This window comes from Plecotus auritus (genome assembly GCF_963455305.1).
Source record: "Plecotus auritus genome assembly, chromosome: 9".
Lineage (NCBI taxonomy): Eukaryota > Metazoa > Chordata > Mammalia > Chiroptera > Vespertilionidae > Plecotus > Plecotus auritus.
The window spans coordinates 63,132,840-63,152,619 of record NC_137783.1 but is presented as its reverse complement, the minus strand read 5'-3'; the positions used below and the strand labels follow the sequence as shown (position 1 = coordinate 63,152,619).

The 19,780-nt window shown below is 55.7% G+C and overlaps 1 protein-coding gene across 4 annotated transcripts in view; it reads right to left on the bottom strand.

The window, feature by feature from the left end:
- Nucleotides 1–19,780, bottom strand: part of GRID1 (glutamate ionotropic receptor delta type subunit 1) — a 661,002-nt gene that overhangs the window by 6,847 nt on the left and 634,375 nt on the right. For all 4 annotated transcript variants that reach the window (XM_080640032.1, XM_080640034.1, XM_080640033.1 and 1 more), the window contains 2 exons: nt 13,007–13,173; nt 8,332–8,572 (listed from right to left, as the gene is read on the bottom strand). In XM_080640032.1, the coding sequence (XP_080496158.1) occupies nt 8,332–8,572; nt 13,007–13,173 (408 nt within the window). The remainder of the gene's footprint in view (nt 1–8,331; nt 8,573–13,006; nt 13,174–19,780) is intronic.

Genomic DNA, 19,780 nt, shown 5'->3' with positions numbered 1-19,780 from the left:
TGGGGGGTGGGAAGGGAGGAGTACCATAGGGTGGAGGTGGGGAGGAAGGAGCACCATGGAGTGGGGGGATGAGAGGGAGGAGCACCATGGAGGGGGAATGGGAGGGAGGAGCACCATGGAGTGGGGGTGGGGAGGGAGGAGCACCATGGAGTGGGGGTGGGGAGGGAGGAGCACCATAGGGTGGAGGTGGGGAGGGAAGAGCACCATGGAGTGGGGGTGGGGAGGGAGGAGCACCATGGAGTGGGGGTGGGGAGGGAGGAGCACCATAGAGGGAGGGTGGGGAGGGAGGAGCACCATGGAGTGGGGGTGGGGAGGGAGGAGCACCATGGAGTGGGGGGTGGGAAGGAGCACTGACTGAAGCAGGTGCTGTGAGGGAGGATGCTGAGGGAGGAGCAGTGACTGCAGCAAGTGCTGTGTGGGGAGGATGCTGAGGGAGGAGCAGTGACTGCAGCAGGTGCTGTGAGGGGAGGATACTGAGGGAGGAGCAGTGACTGCAGCAGGTGCTGTGTGGGGAGGATACTGAGGGAGGAGCAGTGACTGCAGCAGGTGCTGTGTGGGGAGGACACTGAGGGAGGAGCAGTGACTGTAGCAGGTGCTGTGTGGGGAGGACACTGAGGGAGGAGCAGTGACTGTAGCAGGTGCTGTGAGGGGAGGATACTGAGGGAGGAACAGTGACTGCAGCAGGTGCTATGATGGGAGGATGCTGAGGGAGGAGCAGTGACTGCTGCAGGTGCTGTGAGGGGAGGCTAAGAGGAGCAGTGACCACAGCAGGCATGCAGGAGTGGCCACAGGGTGAACAGTCTTGCTCCAGGTGACACAGTCCAGGTAAGGGGTGCAGGGATGGGAGTCCACGTTGGCCCAGCCCTCAGATCTGGGCTGCATGTTCCCTGTTTCCCTGTGGAAGGTGGTGGTCCAGGGTTCGCACCCTGGAAGGACATCAAGGAGCAGGCAGAGCTTCTAGATGTGGATCCACTGGGCACAACCTCCGTAGAATCACCCCACTTCTGTTCCTAAGAAGCTCTGGATCACTCACCTCCAATGGCAGCAGGCCTGAGAGCTCCATCCGGCTCCAATGATTCACAGAACTTAGATGAATCCTGTTTTCTCTACAGGAGCCCGACTGGTCCACATGTTCGATAATGCCTCTGAGCTCCTACCGTGTTTCCCCGAAAATAAGACCTACTTACAGGTTTCCTTCTGAGTGAAATATAAGGCATCCCCCGAAAATAAGGCCCCCAGGCTCTGTCTCAGAATGAAAATTAATTTACCGTAAACTGGTCGCTAGGGCCGCCCTGACTGGCATCTAGCAACCAGTGACGTTATGCGGAGTCCTGACGTCACTGCTGTGTGGAGGCGGAGCGGAGGTCAGAGTGAGCGGTGAGCGCGGGGCTGGAGAGAGGAGGAGACTTTTGCAGATGCGTGTAGAAGAACAGGAGGATTAGAGCGGACAGGACGCGGCGAAGGTGGTGAGTGCTGGTCTGTCTCTGGTGACACTACCTGATGCTCGCGGCCGCCTTCATGATGACTGAAGGTTCTCAGTCAGTGGCAGACCCTGCTCCAGCCCAGATCCAGGCCCCAGCAAGCCCAGTGACAGTCCCCAGGCAGGCCCCAGGGGGTAAATGTCTGATAAAAGGGTAGGGGGGATGTCTGGTGAAGGTGTTCAGTGGCACAGGGGTGGGGGGAGGGGGATCACTTAAAATGACACAGGAGGATCAGAGGGGGCAATCAAAATGACACAGGAGGATCAGAGGGGACAATCAAAATGACACAGGAGGATCAGAGGGGACAATCAAAATGACACAGGAGGATCAAAAGGGGTTACTAAAATGGTAATCCCCCCTCTGATTCTCCTGTGCCATTTTGATTCCCCCCTCTGATCCCCCCTGTGTCATTTTGAGTGATCCTTCTCCCCCCACCTTGATACCCCAATTCCTTTTTTTTTACCCCTAGAAATGAGCACAAAAAGAAAAAGCTACTCCGTGGAGTACAAGAAAAGAATCGTGGAAGACTCTTGGGGCCAAAATCTTACTGCTTTCTGCAAAGAGAAGATGTTGAGTATCCGATTGGTCCGAAAATGGCAAGCAGAGTATGGTAACCTCATTGAACAAGTGGACAAGGGAAATGCTAAAAAGCGCAAGTGTGGATCAGGTCGGCAACCATTATTTTCCGAGCTGGAAGACCTGATCTGTGAATGGGTTGTTGACAGGAGAGCAAAGGCTTTGGTTGTGAATAGGGCTCAGATTCAAGAATTTGCCCTTGCAATGGCACCACAGTTTGACATAGCCCCCGAAGACTTCAAAGCATCACAACACTGGCTGGATAATTTCCTTCAGCGAAGTGAACTGTCTTTAAGAAGATCTACAACATTGTTTAGGTTGGAAGATACTCAAGTTATTAATCGAGCACTTGCATTCAAGTCCTTTATTGATGATGCTGACTTCTCCAAATACAATCTTTCCAACACGATTGCTATGGATGAAACTGCAGTGTTTATGGGCCAATCATTTCAAACAACAATTGAACAGCGGGGTGCCTCCTTAGCGTACATTCCCTCCACTGCTTACGAAAGTGCACGTGTTTCCTGTATTTTGGCAATTCGTCTGGATGGCACTAAAATCCCACCTTTAATCATTTCTAAGGGCAAGAAGGAAAAGATTGAACGTGTTTTGGGTGTTTTTATTCTTGAAACTGAAAAAGCCTGGGCCACACAAGCAGTTATAAGGAAGTGGGTCAATTTAATGCTGCCGCTTGTTATGCGAGGGAGCCAAAGAGGTCTGCTAGTCTGGGATGCAGCCAGCACTCACCACGCTAAAGACATGAAGACATTTCTTCACGAAAGAAAAATAGATCAGATAATGATTCCTGCAGGAATGACGGCCTATCTCCAGACTCTTGATATTGCAATAAACAAGCCATTCAAAGACAATTTGCGCATGGAAATTAATGACTACATTGAAAATAGAATGGAGAGAAATCAGCGTGGAAACTTTGTGAAACCTAAACTGCAACAAGTTGTGACTTGGGTGAAGAATTCATGGGACAAAATCACTGACAGTTGCATTGCAAATGCACTGCGAGCAGGCTACCTTGACAAGAAGTACTCATTTAAAGACAGTGCTATTGCTAAACATGAGAGATTTGGTCCACTGATTCTGAAAGAAATGGAGTCACAAGAAATTCACCAGGAAATTCAGGAATTGGATTGTTATGATGATGTTCCAGAAGATGATGACATGATTGTCATTGAATAAATGAGTAAATTCTTGATACTGTAGGATTCACAGTTTGTCAGGTTTGTGTTGACAACTACCGTACTAGCGTACCGTATACAGGTAATAAATTTCCTTTATTTTCATTTAACAATAAATGTGTACCGTATTCTTCTTCATGGAAAAATAAGACATCCCCTGAAAATAAGACCTAGCGTGTCTGGGGCAAAAATTAATATAAGACACTGTCTTATTTTCGGGGAAACACGGTACTAGTAGATGAGCTAAAGTTCTTGGGGAAGCGTCCATCTTGGTCCCTGGCACATAGACGGTGCTCAGTGCTTGAGTTACATTCATCATCCTTAAGGAGAGGCCAGCGTCAGAGCCTGGTCACGAGTGGGGATGCCAGGAGGCGTGCCAGCACACCTGGGGCGGAGAAGGTAGGTGCCCCATTGGTGCAGTTTGGAGTTGGCCCGCAGGTAGGCAGTCATGGAGAGGGTGGGAGGTTGTGCTGGGGGCATGTCTGAGCTGGTGCTTGCTGGGCTCGGGCCTTCCTGCTGGAAGGCCCTGGGCTAAGGACTAAACGCAGCGGTCGCCAACCGGTGATCCACAGACCACTGGTGGTCTCTGAGGTCCGAAAGGTTGGTGCCTGCTGCACTAAAGCATCCCCATTCTCCTCCCCTCATGCTAACGGTCTGATATCGGCAGTGTAGCCACTGGGCTCAGTTTTCAGCAAAAAGGAGAAACGGGCTCCGAGGATGAAAAATGCCCAGCCAGGAGCCTGAATCCTGGCACTGGAAGAGTTCGCAGCTACACTCCTCATTCTCCAAACTGGCTGAGGATGTGGGGTGGGCCCTGCTCCTGCACACACCTGAGGACAGCCCAGCACATACCCAGGGCACACCCAGGGCACACCCAGGACACACCCAGGGCACACCTGAGCACGGCCCAGCACAGGCACCGCATTGCATCCCGGTTCAGCTGGATTGCTCCTGAGCCCTGCTTCCCAGGGTCAGGACGCACCCTTGATGTTCTGAGGAGACTGGAGGAAAGCCCAGGAGATCACGCCACTCTCCCTGGCACAGGGCAGGTGTGCTGACTCATGCACGACTAGTTGTCCCTGTGTCCCTCCTGCCCTCGCAAGGTCCTTTAAGGGAGTAGCCCCGGGGCCACCAGTGACCAACCCAGGGGACAGGGCTACAGAGGCACTTTGACACCTTCCCTCCTGGAGCCCCGGGCAGCTGTGAGGCTGGTCAGTGAAGCTGGAGAAGCATCAGAGGAGCGGGGGCGGGAGGGGTAGGGCCACAGGGAGGCCCCAGGTGGAATCTTCACGGGGTGCAGGAGGGCATGCAGGCAGGGTCAGCCTGGCCACCCTGAGGGCCAGCTGCTCCGAGGGGCCCACCTGCTCCGAGGCCGGGCTGCCTGGCCTGGAGGAGAGCGGGCAAGACTAGGTTGGCTCCCGGCCTGGGTCAGCTCCTATCTGCAGCGGGCTCAGCAAGGCAGCAACCAGAACCCCAGGTCCCGCCCAGTGACGATGCTCGTCCCTCAGTCCTCATGTCCTCTCCCGTTTGTGCAGGTCTCACCTTTATTTCATGAATATTTTATTCTCAGAACAATGATTCCACTTTCCCCATAACTCTGGTGTTGGCTCTTGACTGCATCTGCAGAGCGTGGCATGCTCACTGCATTGGGTGACCACATACTCGTCTGATTCCTTACAGTGGTTCTCAACCTTTCTAATGCCACGACCCTTTGATACAGTTCCTCATGTTGTGGTGACCCCCAACCATAAAATTATTTTCGTTGCTACTTCATAACTGTAATTTTGCTACTGTTATGAATCATAATGTAAATATCTGTGTTTTCTGATGGTCTTAGGCTCTACAGCAGCAGTTCTTAACTTGTGGGTCGCGACCCACAGGTTGAGAACCGCTAGCAGGGTCGCCTAAGACCATCGGAAAACACAGATATTTACATAACGATTCATAACAGTAGCAAAATTACAGTTATGAAGTAGCAACGAAAATAATTTTATGGTTGGGGGTCACCACAGCATGAGGAACTGTATCAAAGGGTCGCGGCATTAGAAAGGTTGAGAACCACTGCCTTAGAAGAAGGTGAGCTCAGACCCACGTGAATATTAGGGGTTGAGCTCACATTACTACTCTTCCTCAGGTAGGTGTCTACTCACAGCCATCACACAGGACGAGGACTGCCCCGGGAGACAGGTGCTGGCTCTTAGTGACTATGGCCATGCCCCCACATAAAGCACCGTGAGATGAGCCAGGCACTCCTGCTGGGTTGCACATTCCTCTCCAGGACACACAGGCAGTCAGGAACCGAGCTGGTCTGGATTAAACGCCCTCATTACTCACGGAAGGTTTTGAAGACATGATTTTAAAACGCTGCTTTTGAATCGTGTTCCTGGTTCCTATTCCCTCTCTGATATAGTCCACACCCCTGGCCGCTCTGTCCTTCCTTCAGAGCAAGTCCCTGCCTCCCCTCCTGCACCACCCCCTGCAGCCTCCTATGGTGACGGGCAGCCCCAGGGCTCTGGGGGGAGGATGGCTGCCTGTGCTGCTCACCCTCCTGCAGGCGACTTCCAGTCTCATCCAGCTCTAGGATTTGTACAAATCCTGCAACTCTCAGCTCTACAACCCGAACCCTAAGAGCTCCCCTCACCCACAGCCCTGCACCCCTACCCGAGGACCCTGGGCATTTGAGGGGACCCGCTGCTCCCTCCCAGGACAGAGAATGACTGACTAGCTTCTCTGTCCCCCGCCTGTGGGAGGTAAGCCCGAGGGCAGGCTCGTTTCCACAGGCGCACTAGTTAAAGGAGGAAAGGAGAGAGGGAGGGAGGAACTTCACCTGAAGACCAGAAACGCATGCGTACAGGAGAAAGATGGCATTGTTCTTACATGCACCACCCGAGGGGCTGGGGGTTGGTTACAAAACTCTCCACCAGCCTCCTCACCGGTCCTCCCTCCTGTGGGAGCAGGACCCATGCTTCATCCTCACCCCCTGTGCGCACCCAGGCACATGCAGGAGCCAGAGTGGAAGACGGGGGCTTACTGCCAAGGAGGGAGCTGCTCACATGGCTCCACCACCCCGCTTCCTGGCCTGTCTCTCTCTTTCTTTCCACCTCTGCCTATGTCTCCCCAGCCTCTCTCTTTCTCTCTCACTTTCACACACTCACACACACACACTCACAGTCACTCACACATAAACATTCACATACCCTCACACTCACACTCATATACAGTCACTCACACACACACACTTATATACAGTCACACACACTCACACACACTCACTCTAATACACAGTCACTCACTCACACACACTCATATACAGTCACACATACTCTCTCACACTCACTCACACACACACACTCATATGCAGTTACACACACCCTCACACTCATATACAGCCACTCACACACACACTTATATAGTTACACACACTCACTCTCACACTCACACTCATATACAGTCACACTCACACGCACTCACCCTCACAATCACTCATACACACTTATATACAGTCACACACACATTCTCACACATACACACTCACACTAACACACATTCTCACACACACACTCTCACACTCATATACAGTCATACACACACACACTCACACTCATATACAGTCACTGTCACACATACATACCCTCACACTCATACAGTCACACACACTTATCTACAATCACCCACACTCACACACATCCACACACACACACACTCACACACACTTTCTCACACTCACACACACTCTTTCACACTCACACACACACTCACCCTCACATGCTCACTCACACTTAAAGCCCGACGCTGCACTCCGGGCTGCCCAAGCTGAGCCTGTCTCTAACCACTAGAGTAGGGTGTGAAGGGACGTGACCTGTGCAGACAGAACCTGCGGTCCAGAGGAACAATGACTCTTGCTGAACCTGGCTCACCAGGAACATTCTGGAGGCTGAGTCTGCTCTGGGTCCCAGGGCGGCACCTCCCGTCTATGCAACGCACCCTCTGGTGGAATCTCTCCCTTCCCCTGACCTGAGGAGATTTGCACAAAGGAAATGGGCTTTGGGCTCCGGTTTTAAAGAACAAGCCATGGAGAGTGGATCCACGAGAGCCTGTCCTCCCAGCCCTACAGGAGCGGCTCCAAGACACCCCTGATGCTGGCCCTGATGTTCTGCGTCCACAGCCCCGCGGGAGGAGCAGCTGCAGAGCCCCTCACCGCCACCTGGCAGGCCGCACAGACCGGTGTCTGCGTGTGGCTGCTGCTTCTCCAGGCTGCAGAGCCACGGCTGGGCTGCCTTTGGTCTTGGTGCTGGTTGCTCCACTGCGTCTTGTTGGAAATTCAGACCTGCGTGTCTCCACCTGAACTGTGAGTGAGCAGCGGCGATATAAGCCACAGCGACAGCCTGTGGGGGAGCCGCAGGCCTGCATGGAGGTTCCACTGGCCGAGCATCCTGACCAAACTCCACTCCTCACCACCCTCCCTTAGATAAGTTGTCTCCAGCGGACCTTAATGAAAGCTTCGCATTAAAAAAAAAGAGCTTGAAGAAGAGCAAAAACCCAAAGAGAAGGAAGTATGAAGACAGAGCCAGCGTGAAGCTGGCGAGGGCAGGAAGGGGCTCAGGCACGGAACCTGGGCCGGGCAGGGCTGCGGGCTCCCCGGGGTGGGTGGGACTGCAGGAGGGCAGGCCAGGCTCGGCCTGAGAGGAGGGAGGAAGGAAGGTGTGGGGTAGGGGCAGGGCCAGCCCCCTCCTCTGGGCTGGATGAGAAGCCTAGGAGAACCAGGCTGGGCCCTGCAGGTGGGGTGGGCGTGGGCAGCGGGGTGGGCCCTCCTGCATGGCTCAGGCTGTGCCCACTCTTTAGGGACAGTCAGTTCCTCCGCGGCCATGGCTGCTGCCTCGGCACTTTGTTTGAATGAAAACACCCCCTATATGGTCTCTGGCTTTAAAATCAAAATGAAACAAAGACACCGTCGTCCTCCCCGTGTGAACCACTGTCCCCACAGGAGCCTCGGCCGGCACTGCCTAGATGGAAACTGCCTGCCCGCCACCCAGGACTCCCCAGCCTTGGCTGCAGAACAGGGGAGCAGGGCCTGCACAGACCTCTTTGGGGGTCTCCTGGCGGCACCGGTTGCTGGTCCACCATAGCTCCAGGGCGGCCACCAGGCAGGCGAGCAGGAGCCCGACAGCCAGGACGCAGAAGACGCCGGCGAAGCTGTGCAGCTTGAGGGCCCTGCCGTCGGCCTGGGCGCTGGCGTGGCTGGTGAGGTCGCAGCGGCCTGTGCGCGGCCACCACTTCTGCTTCAGCACGTCCAGGTCCCCAGTGTCTTGCAGCTCCAGGATTCTGCAAGACAGGATGCACGTGAGCCATGGTCCTGGCCTCCTGCCTTCGGCGGCCCCACTGCACACGGTGCATCATCAGCCGCCTCGCCCAGCCTTTCCCGCCCATCTGCTCCCCACGCTGCATGTGTGCTTTCCAAAACACAGGTCTGGCTTTTGGAAAACACAGGTCCCTCTCTTCTCAAAAGCCCTCTCCACTCCCACCCCACCCCATCCCACCTCCCAAGGATGAGGTCTGATGGAAAGTACGCAAGTCCCTCAGGTGGGCCCTGGGCAGCAAGGAGGGAGCTGGCAATGCAGAAGGGGTGAGCCACACTCAGCTGCGGACTGAGGAGTCATGCTTCCAACATGATTTCTTTTAAGCTTCAATCATTGTACCCTAAGTTGCTCCCAGGAGGATTAACCAAATCATTCACCAAATCATTGTGCCAAGTATGATGTTCACCATGCTGAGCTTCTCACACACACACACACACACACACACACACACACACACACACACACTAGTGGAGCAGCCAAAGTGGAGACAGAAGCTGTGCCCAACGCGATGGGATGGAGGCAGAGGCTGCGAGTGGCACTTCGGGACGGTGGCCTGAACGGGAGCATTAGGGAAACCAGCGAGGAGGTGACAGGGACCTGGATGCCTGAAGCATGATTAATCATAAAACAGCACACACTCATCCAGCACAGCCTATGTGCTAGAAGGTTCTGCCCAGCTGGTGTGGCTCAGCTTGGTGAGCATCGTCCAGTGCACCCAGAGGACTTGGTTAGATTCCAGGTCGGGCACATGCCAGGTCCGGGCTCCATGCCCAGTAGGAGGCATGCAAGAGGCAGCTGATCAATGTTTCATTGATGTTTCTCTCTCGCTACCTCTCCCTTCCTCTCTCTCTAAAACCAATAAAAAATATTTTTAAAAAGAAGAAATGTTCTGAGTGCTTCATAAATTGTGTTTAATTCTCATGTCAACCCTCTGAGATGGTTACTTCCACTGAGCCACAGAGAGGTGAACTATCTTGCCAAGTCCCGTTATGGCTGGCAGCGTCAGCATTCCCAGAGGAGAAGGGAGGACCTCGGGCCTGGGCAGGTGCACAGCCCAGCACTGACAGGCTGCCTTGCTGAAAGGCAGTGGGTGCTGATCAGTCCACATGCCAGTCCTCGTGGGACCTTCTAGTGGTTCTCACCACGCTGGTTTCACTGCTGGAGCCCTGGGCTCCGATCTAGATGACCTGCCACAGCTGCAGTTAGAAAGTGGCCAAGCTCCTCTTCAGAGCTGAGTCATGCTGGCCTGAGAGGCCCTGGTCTCCCGGGCCCCAGGCTGTTGCATGCAGGTTGCCTGCGCTCTTGGGGGGTCTGGCTCAGGGGGGACGCTGGCTGGGCCCCACTCTCCTGCTCACGCTGAATGGCAGGTCAGCTGCCTAGTTTTGCTGATGTGTCTCTTTTTGGCTCCTTGTATTGTTTATGCCCAATATTATTCCCGGACGAATGCAAGGCCATTTATAGGAAAACATCAAATAAAACACAAAACAAACAAATCAAAAGGAAAATGGAAATATGTCAGCAACCGAGGAACGATAAAGCACAGGCACAACCTGGCTCCTGGCACGAGGCGGGATGAACGCCCCATAGTGACCCCCCACTGCTCCCGGGGACCCAGCAGGGCACCTCTGCAGAGCGGCCCTCCTGTTTTCCAGACATAGACTTGCAGGAGCCATCCTGGGCTGGGAGTGGAGCCTGCTGCACGCGGGCCCCCTGGGAGCGCACTGAGCATTGAGCAGGTACCCAATGCCCATTCCGCCTGCCGCCCACTCTGCCTGCCGCCCACTCTGCCTGACTGGCCCTAAGTGAGCGCATGCTCTCAGCCCGCCACACGTCAGCTGTGGCTGTGGGCCCGTCCTCTGCAGAGCGAGAAGTGCAAACAGAGGAAATGTTAGCCCTGGGCCAGAGGGAGAGGAGGTGACCGTGATTCCAGAGCAGACCGAGACCTGCTGTTTACATGACCCCTTTTTCCTGTAAAGGGCACAGAGGGCTGTTGGGGACCGGCCCCTCACTCTCCAGGCTGCCCAGCTGGGGAGAGCCACGGTCTGCACACATGCAGGGCCCTTACAGAGCCAGCAGCACAGTCAGCGCACCTGGAGGCCTGAGCACTGCACAGCACCCATCGCCCGCAGAAGGGGTGCTCCTGGCCCAGAGGGGCTGCGGTACAGAGACGGCAAGAAGCTGCAGGAGCAGCACAGCCCACGGACTCGCACCTACTCACAGAGCATGAGGCTTCTGAGGCGAGCAGAGTAACGAGTCATTTCTCGCCAGGGCACAAGGACTCTGGACCAGCCAGTTTTGCTTATGGTGACCCCGGGGTCGGGAGCAGCCCACAGGGCCTCTATCAGGAGACACTGCGTAGAGCCCCGAGGTCAGCAAGTGCAGTCGGAAGGTGCAGGCCCAGCCCAGGGCAGGCCTGCTTCTCGGGGACCCCATCCCAACATGGGTCCTGCTCCACCGCACAAGACACCGCCTTCCTTCTGAATCCAGCTTAGTGATGGGGGTGAGCAACCCCCTCCCCACCCACCTCCTCCTGGTGGTGTACCTCAGGTCTCCCTCCGACCTCCTTTGAGACCCCGTTGCCCTGACTCCCAGGATGAAATGAAGAGGGAGCCGCGGATCTGGCTCTCTCCTCCGGTGCAGGGAGGGTGACCCCAGCAGGCTTTCAGGAGACCTCTGGCAGGGCGCCTGCGGGGCCCTGAGCTCCTCCCGCCGGGACCCTGGGCCTCCCTGAGCTCTGCCTGGCACATAAGCTACCTGGTAGTTGGCCACAGCTCCCTGACCATCTGCTGCAGAGAGGGGCGCAGGTTGATGCTCTGTGGTATGCCCTGAGCCTCCTGCCTCAGAAAACCTCCTAGGGCAACCCTCAGGAACACAGTGGGCTGTGCACCTGGAGAGAAGCCCTCCATCTTCATGCCTGCAATCTGAACAATTGATACATCACTCCTCCTCCTCCTCTCTTGTCATTTCTCCCTACTTTAGGGAGTAGAGGGAGGCACAGAATGTATGCTTGATTAAAATCTAGAGAAACCCCAAGCCTCATCTCACTTAAGTAATCCTACCCCTTTTTCCAGTTTTGCAAACAAGTCTCTGATGGGTGAGTCAGAGCCCTCCTCGGCTTTTCCCAGATGGGGCTCATCTGCCTGTGATGAGAAGACCCCAGTCCAACCTCAGGAGGTGGGAGGAGGAAGGGGAGAGCCTGCACATCCAACAGCAACATGGGCCAGCACTGGGACAGGGAGCCTGCTGCTCCCTTCCTACTCCCGGGCAGCGGCGGGTGAGCCCAGGTGTCTGCTCCCCCTGAGGGCCTCAGGGTGCTGATCTGATGACCTCTAACGACGCTTGCCCTCCTCATGGGTGCGCCTCAGTGCTGCAATGAGGGCACCATTCAGGCCACAGGGGCTGACCCCACGCCTCTCCACCAGGTGAGCCTTTACCTCAGCACTTCAGCCACAGTTTGGGTTTGGGTACAGCCAGCCCTTCCGGACGCCTCTCTGGGCTCCAGTCCTGCCCCCTTCACCGGCCAGGACGTCACCTCACAGACAGGTGTGAGGGCGGGCTTCTGGCTGAGACGTCCTGGGGACAGAGCTCCCGGGAGCATCTGGCAACTGGGAAAGCCCCCAAGCTTCTCCACTTCCACCCTCCAGGAAGGCCAGCCCCTTGGCCAAGGACCAGGCATGCTCCTGTGGCAGAATCCGGGGATGGCGAGACTATTGTACTCCAGGAGGCTGGCCAGGTGTCCAGACAGAGCCTCTAGAAACCACTATGCCCAGGAGCCAGATGTCAGGGTCACGGGGTGGACTCCTGCCAGCAAACTAGCCAGAAAGGTACAGGCCAGCACAGGCTGGACCCGCTGCATCCACACAGCCCTCCGCCCTCCTACCCCCGCCCTTTGCTGGTGGTGAGGACCAGGGTGCTGATCTGGGCAACGGGAAGCGGCAGCGTCTGCCCAGTCCACACACACAGCACCATGGAGCCTCTGCTCCTCTGACCAGCCCTCTGTTACATATCCACTGTGACTCTTCCTACTTTGCATTTATCTTAAGAAGTAATTGTTGGGCCCTTGCCAGATCCAATTGCTTATTCATTTAATTTAAATTACTGGGTAACTCCTATTCATCTTCAGGCTGCAAGGCCTCTCCTCTGGGAAGTCCCCCTGGTCTCCACCTGCCCCAGGGTGTCCTCTGTGGCACTCCCGGCTGCTGGCCTTGCCCTCCCACCCCGGCTGCCAGCGAGACCAGCACCTCCTCTCCTTGAGCCTGGCCTGGCCCAGAACCCCCTGGGGTGGGAGGGGGGGAAGTACTGCACAGGTTGGCGCCAAGGAAAGGGGTGAATGGACAAGTGCGCATTGACTCTCATCTCCCGGAGCAGGTCCCCTCCACCCCAGCCCCTGGCTGCCCACCTCTGGGAGAAGAGGTCACGGTAGGGGCTGCCGTGCTGCAGGGCGATGCCATAGCCCTTGCTGCTGACGCTGTTGCTGACCACGGTCACCGCGCAGTCGTCGTCGGTTAGGGCCGCGTACTCCACCACCGCCACGTCCCACAGGAAGGCGTAGTTACCCTTCTTTGCCTGGAAGAGAAGAGCGTGCAGTCAGCCAGGCCCAGCCTGCTGTCCTCCCTTCAGGCAGTGAGGCACCTGGATGGTAGGACTTGAGGTGCCCCCAGAGATAGCCCTCCTGCCGGCCAGCACTGCACACTCTCCTGGTGCTCTGGCCCGCTGGTCCGCCCCGCTGCTGCTGACTCCATGGCTGGGGTTGGACAGATGGGGTGATGCCGCCTCTGCAGGCTCCCCACATACCTCAGGGCACGGACCTACCCTCAGAGCCCAGGCTTGCCCTGGCCCCAGGGAACTGAGGTTTTTCCCACCAGAGATCTAGGGAGAGCATAGAAGCTTCCATTTACTATTTCTCCACGGAACCTGGCTGAGCCCGTTCGGTCGACAGGGCAGATGCCCCGCTCAGGGCTGTGACTCACCATCTAAGTCAGGCCCTTGTGATGCCGGGGGAGGAACCATGAAGGACAGGGTCCTACTGTTAGGGTGCTGCCTGGGTTTCTGTCACTGCCCACACAAGAGAACCCACGTGCTAGCATACACATGCACCACCATCCGCCGTCCTCAGCAGGAGCAGGAGCCAGAGCACTGCCTGTGCCGCAGGCCAGCTCATGGCAGCGGATGGGGTGGGGGGGGGGAGTGTGAGCCGCGTGGCACTTTGGACGGAGATGCAGCGTGGATGCCATGCTTGGCCAGCTTAAATGGAGCATGACATTCTTCATGCAGTGAAGTGTGGTTCTATCTCTACGGAGAGCAGGTGCCTCTGCCTTCTCCTCCCCTCCCCGCCTCCCGCGGCTCCCACAGGAGCTGGGATGCAGGCCGGGCTGGTGGGGAGGCCGATACACCGCAGTGAGGCCGGTGGCGAGCAGCAGCTCCATGACGCTGCCGGCTGTCCCTGTCTCCCTCCTTGAGACTTTTCCACCGAGACTTTCCGAAGGGAACCACCGCTGCCTCCATGAAGCTGGTCAAGACGAGGCTTCTTTTGGGACCCGGAGGGCTCTGGGCCAGCATGGCTCATTTTCCCATCAGCAGTTTCCCATCAGGGGGTGTGGACAGCGTGTGGCACACCTGGAACAGGCTGCGCCAGCCGCGCACAATGCTGCCCAACGGCCTCTAAGAAATGACACGCCCGTGCTGCCCAGAGCTTCACCTCAGGAAGCAATTCCAGGATGTCAGACCCTCACTCCCGGCCACGCCGATTCCAGAAGTCCCTAAACACTTGGCAAAGTTACACTCATCTCCCCTCCACGTGGGAGGGCAACAGTCTGTGAAATCTTTCCTGCTAGCAGACATATTTTCTCAAGAAAAGATACATTGTCCGCCTCTTAGTAATGAAGTTTTTCAGCAAAATGTTGACTTATGACCTGATATTTGGCTTCAGCCTGACGGAAGCATTTTTCATCCACACGTGTAATTCACCGCGACATCAGAACTGTTATTTGTATTTCAAAAGGGCACATCCCGCTGAAGGAAGAATTAAGATTATGTCTCCGTCTACCTTTCAAGGGATTCCAAAAAGGAGAAGGAAAGGCGCTGGGCCAGCCGGTGGACACACACGGATGCAGCGGCCCAGCCCTGTGGATGGCATTCCAGCTCCTCCGGCCCAAGCAGGGCTGCTCTGGTGTGGGCTACGCGACAGGTGAGCACAGTCGCCTGAAGGGAGTTGCATTTACAGTCCTGCCAGCTCAGCCATGTCCTGGCTGCAAGCCCCTGCCGCCAACTGGTGGCGGGAAGGGGAGGGGGGAGTCTTCTTCTCTGGCTGCTACAGGGCTCAGAACCTCGGCCTCCTCACTGGTAAGCAGGGACTCCGTTTCCTGGGGTATCTCTTACATCTGCTTCCAGAGGCACCGGCTGACCCGAAGCTGCCTGCACCGTCAGAGCAGGGACCTGGGGCTGCTGGGCCGCAGCCTGCACGTGGGCCCTGTTGGGGCCCAGACTCCCATGAAACACTCTTTCCCCAGCCTCCCTCTCGCCCTTCCTCAGTGCCCTCGGGCTTCCTGGCTCCTCTCTCAGCTCCCTGCGGAGTACAGTGCAGCACCAGGACCTCCTGGCTGTCTCAAGTTCACAGGTATCAATGACAATGTCCTGGAAGCAATGAAGGCCATCTGGGCATTCTACAAGGCCTCCCGCTCTCCCCGCAGGGCCACAGACCTGCATGTGACAGAGGCTCCTTGGCACTGACCGTTCTTGGACATCCCAGACTCTGAGACGCCCGAACAGCCCACCCATCATGACTGTGCCCCCCCAGGGCCCTCTCTTGCCCCATCCAGATGAGCAGCACACCCCAGCTTCCAAGACGCAGCTCCTCCTTGGAGGATAAGAACCAGCTCTTCACGTGCCCCTGGTAACTGAGTACCCACCTTCTTACTCGATGCTGCTCCCCACAAGCTCTGGCTTCTTCATGTGGAGGGACAGCAAATACACAAAACGCCTGCCTCCAACTTCCTCGGGCCCTCCCTACCAGCTCCTCCTCCTCCTTTCTTGAATGGGAGCATTCACCCCACTTTGCTCAGAGGTCCAGCTTCCTCCCTGGGGGCCCAGCCCCATCCACCCTCTCCTCCTCTGGGAAGGCGTTCCTGCCCTTCGCCGCCCTCCCTGAGCCCCACGGTGGAGGCCTGTCCACTTTGAGACTGTTTCCTGTCCTACTTGTAGGAACTGCTCCTTTTTGCAACGGGCTTTCCCGTCTCTTGGGAAGACAAAATTTACTCCCTTCTTCATTGTGCTCCATCAGCTATTCCTCTAGAGCGAGAAGGGTGAACCCAGCCCCCACCCAGGAGCTGGGGGCCTGGGCCGAGCGACACAACAGACTATTAGAGTTGACTATTTGGCCACTTCCTGTTCATTCCAGCTCATTCTTCCTCGGGCCTCACAGTCCCGTTCCTCCCCTGCTTCCCAGGTGGCTGCAGGGAATGAATGGGGAAGGATGTTACCTGCGAAGAGGCACAATAGGTGCTTACTATTCACAAATAGATCGTTGACATAGATTTCCTAATGCCTAAAAGACAAAGTGACCCAGTAGATTTGTGTTCCGCATTAAAACAAAACAAAACAATACTGTATTTCACCTCCTTAGTGGGTTAGATGGCCTTTACCAGGCTTGCTCCTTTATAATATTAAATGTACTCCTTATTTCTAATCATAGACTCAGCAGACGTCTGCGTCTGCCTCCATACCTTGCAGTGCAGCTGCTGGAAAGTAAGGCTGGATCAAGGCCTGGGATCCAGTCAGCCCCTCCACACCTGGGCTCTGCACACTCCCAGGTGGCCTGCACCCCCTCCACACCTGGGCTCTACACACTCCCAGGTGGCCTGCACCCCTCCACACCTGGGGTTCTACACACTCCCAGGTGGCCTTCAGCTCCCCCCCGCACCTGGGGTTCTACACACTCCCAGGTGGCCTGCACCCCCTCCACACCTGGGCTCTACACAAAGCCCAGGAGGGCAAAGAAAGCAGGAGCACTCCAGGCCAGCTCTGGGTCCTGGGAGTGGAGCCCCGGTTCCTACAGGAGCTAAGAAAAGCATTTGCAGGTCATGTAAGAGAGTGGAGGTCTGAAAGGTAATATAGCCTAGAAATGCAATCGACTGCCTCCATATGTTTTTAACATTGAGAGTGTCCAGAGTTAGTAAGGATTTGATAAAGTGGGCGTGGTCCTTCATGGCACTGGGCATCGCAGGTGGCAGGATCTGACGGAAGGTGAGACGGCAAACACAGCGCGACCATCCAAAGCTGCTCACCATATCTATCCCAGCAAATTGCACATTTAACCAAAAAAGTGAGACACGGGAATCGATGTATCTTAAAGACAGGACAAATGTTTTAAATCCAATGTTGCCTGTAAAGTAAGCATGGGAACAGTTTAAATATGTAATTTAGGAAAATAATCTAATAAATTATGGTTCACAAGTTTGATGGGGTTTTGTGCAACAGATAATAATTACCATGCAGAAACACAGAAATATCTATAAATGAGAGGGGTGGAAACAGTAGGATGGGTACACCATCACTGCTGTTCTCTAAACACGTGAGATATAATGTGCCCAGAGGCAGACAGAAGCCCAGCTGGCATGGCTCAGTGGTTGAGCGTCTACCTATGAATCAGGAGGTCAGGGCACATGCCTGGGTTTAGGGCTCGACCCCCAGTGTGGGGCATGCAGGAGGCAGCCAATCAGTGATTTTCTCTCATCATTGATGTTTCTCTCTCTCTCCCTCTCCCTTCCTCTCTGAAATCAGTCTATATATATATAAAGGGGGACAGGATTGTGACAAACCTGAGTGGGATCAGTGATGAGTCTTAGGACAAAGTGACTGAAATGTCTTCTTTAACCCTGTTACACAGCTAAGGCATCACCCAGTCCACAGGCACCAAATCGGATCTTCCTCTCACTGTGCGACTGGGTACTGGAGACACCCTTGCCCATCTGTGGAACACAAAAGCCACAGCCCTCCCCCTTCCGGCACTGTCCCCGATGCTGCCTAGACATGGGAAGGGGGGTCTCATTTACACAACTGACCTGCCTCTAATAGTTTCCTCCTTTCACTCTCCCCTTTCCCTAAAGAAAGAAAAGAGAAAAGAATACTACAAGAAAACAACAGGCACGGGGTCCACAGGTAAAAAGAACAGACACGAGGACTTGGGAAAAGGAGAGAAGAGCGGCTCTGGCATTAGAGAAAGCCAACGGCGTCGGCCACCCATCCTGGACCCAGCAGCGCAGGCAGCCTTCCTTCCTGCGTACAGGACCACGCCCTCCCTGAAGTCACTCCACCCCGTCCACGCACACGCTAAATGGGACAAGTGGAAAGGGACAGAGACCACGAGGGGTCTGGCCCCAGCCATGTGGGGACACCGTCAGTTACTGGAAGGCTGGGCACCAAAACCAAGCCCTGAGTGAGCGAGCAGGAGACCAGGGCTCACTGTGCCCTCGCTGCTAATGAAAGGAGACTGAAAAGCCCTCCCTGCACATCTGATCCTCTCCCTGCTCAGATGCCCTCAGAGCACAGTCCCCCAGACCACAGCCTTCGTGCAGGAGCCAGGGCGCCCCCGTCTCCATCCTGCCCCCCTGTGGGAGGCCGCAGCCACACTGCTCCCAGCCCGAGAATGCTAGCTGCCAGTGCCAAGCAAGTGTGCCAGGAAGAAGTGCAGGAGGAATCAGGTGTCTGCGGGGCCAGGCACAGGTGGGCGTGGGGTACCTGCTGGTGCAGGGCCCTTCAGAACCCAGTGTAATCCCGGAGGGCAGACTCGAATCCCCTTTACAGGTGAAGTAACTGAGGCTCAGAAAAGGGAAGTAACTTGTCCCCGATAAACCCAGACGGTGAGTGGCGGAGCCAGCAGCTTGGTCTGGGCATCCCTCTGCTTCGTGAGGCAGGCACTCCCCTCTGCCCACTGGGGATTTGCTGGGGCGCGGGGGGAGAGGGAGGCATGCCTGTGCAGCTCGGGCGGGGCCTCTGGACGCTGGGGACTCGGAAACCGGAGGCCCCTCAAGTCCTTTCACTGCCCAGAGGCACGCAACTGCCTCTCCCTGCCCACCCTTCACCCCAACAAAGCAGAGCCTGATCCTCTCTAGCGCCCCATGTCACACAGCTGGTTCCTCTGGTTATGTCGCCACACGCAGCCTGAGCCTGGCTGCAGGCACACCTGTCCCTTCCCTGTGCCAGTCACCAGGCTGCCTGCAGTCTGCTAGTGGGAGTGGGCAGGAGCGGTATTTCGGCAATGACGATTGGAGCCGGTGAATGCCAATCTTAGAGGATGTTCCGGTTACTGTGGGGTTAAAAGGAGACACCTGCTCATGGGAATGAGCAGCCTGGGTCCTGGACCCCAGCTGTGTGAACAGAACCCAGCCCCTCTGCCTGCTGGAGGGCTGGGCACCGGCCTCAGCCCCATTGGGTGTAAAGGGTGCACCCTGCCGAGTTCCGGTGAGGATCACAGGCCTCGGTACATGGGGTGCACTGAGAGCCTGAGAGCAGAAGGCAAGTGCTAGGTAAATAGCCAGTACTACAGCGCTTATTGTCAAAACCATTGCAACAGGATATTGACACTGTGACCCTTCACAATTACTGCGTGAGAGCTTTTTGTTTGTGAAGAATGGAAACGAAGTGCAATCGTCTTTGGCTGATGCCACATGGGGACCACCATGGTCCCTCACTCTCCTGTGCCACAGGCCGTGTTCCCTGCTGCTCAGCAAGCGTTTTCCTTGTGGTGGCGGCTGTGCCCAGGGTGAATCATGGCCAGCCTCTTCCTGGAGCACCATGTGGTGAAGGCACAGGACTCTGATTAGAGACCAACCCACCGCCACAGCCCGCTATTTTGCGGACCTGCAGTTTGGGGCTGATCGCTGCCTCCTGGAGGAGGTGCTGAGTGTGGAATCATTATTAACCGGTGAACCAGTTAATAATGGCGGATTTTGTAATCAAAGAAAACACGATAATTTCAAGAGAAACATCAAAAGTAATTTATTCAAAGTAATATTAACCGCTAGCTACACATTTCCCCCATCTTTCAGGTAATTTGTGGATACCATCCCAATAGAACTTTTGTTTTGAGGCAAACCATTCAGAGATACAATTTTCCACTTCTTCGTACGTTTTGAAGTGCTGCTCAGAAAGTGTGTGTGCCATCCATCGGAGCAAA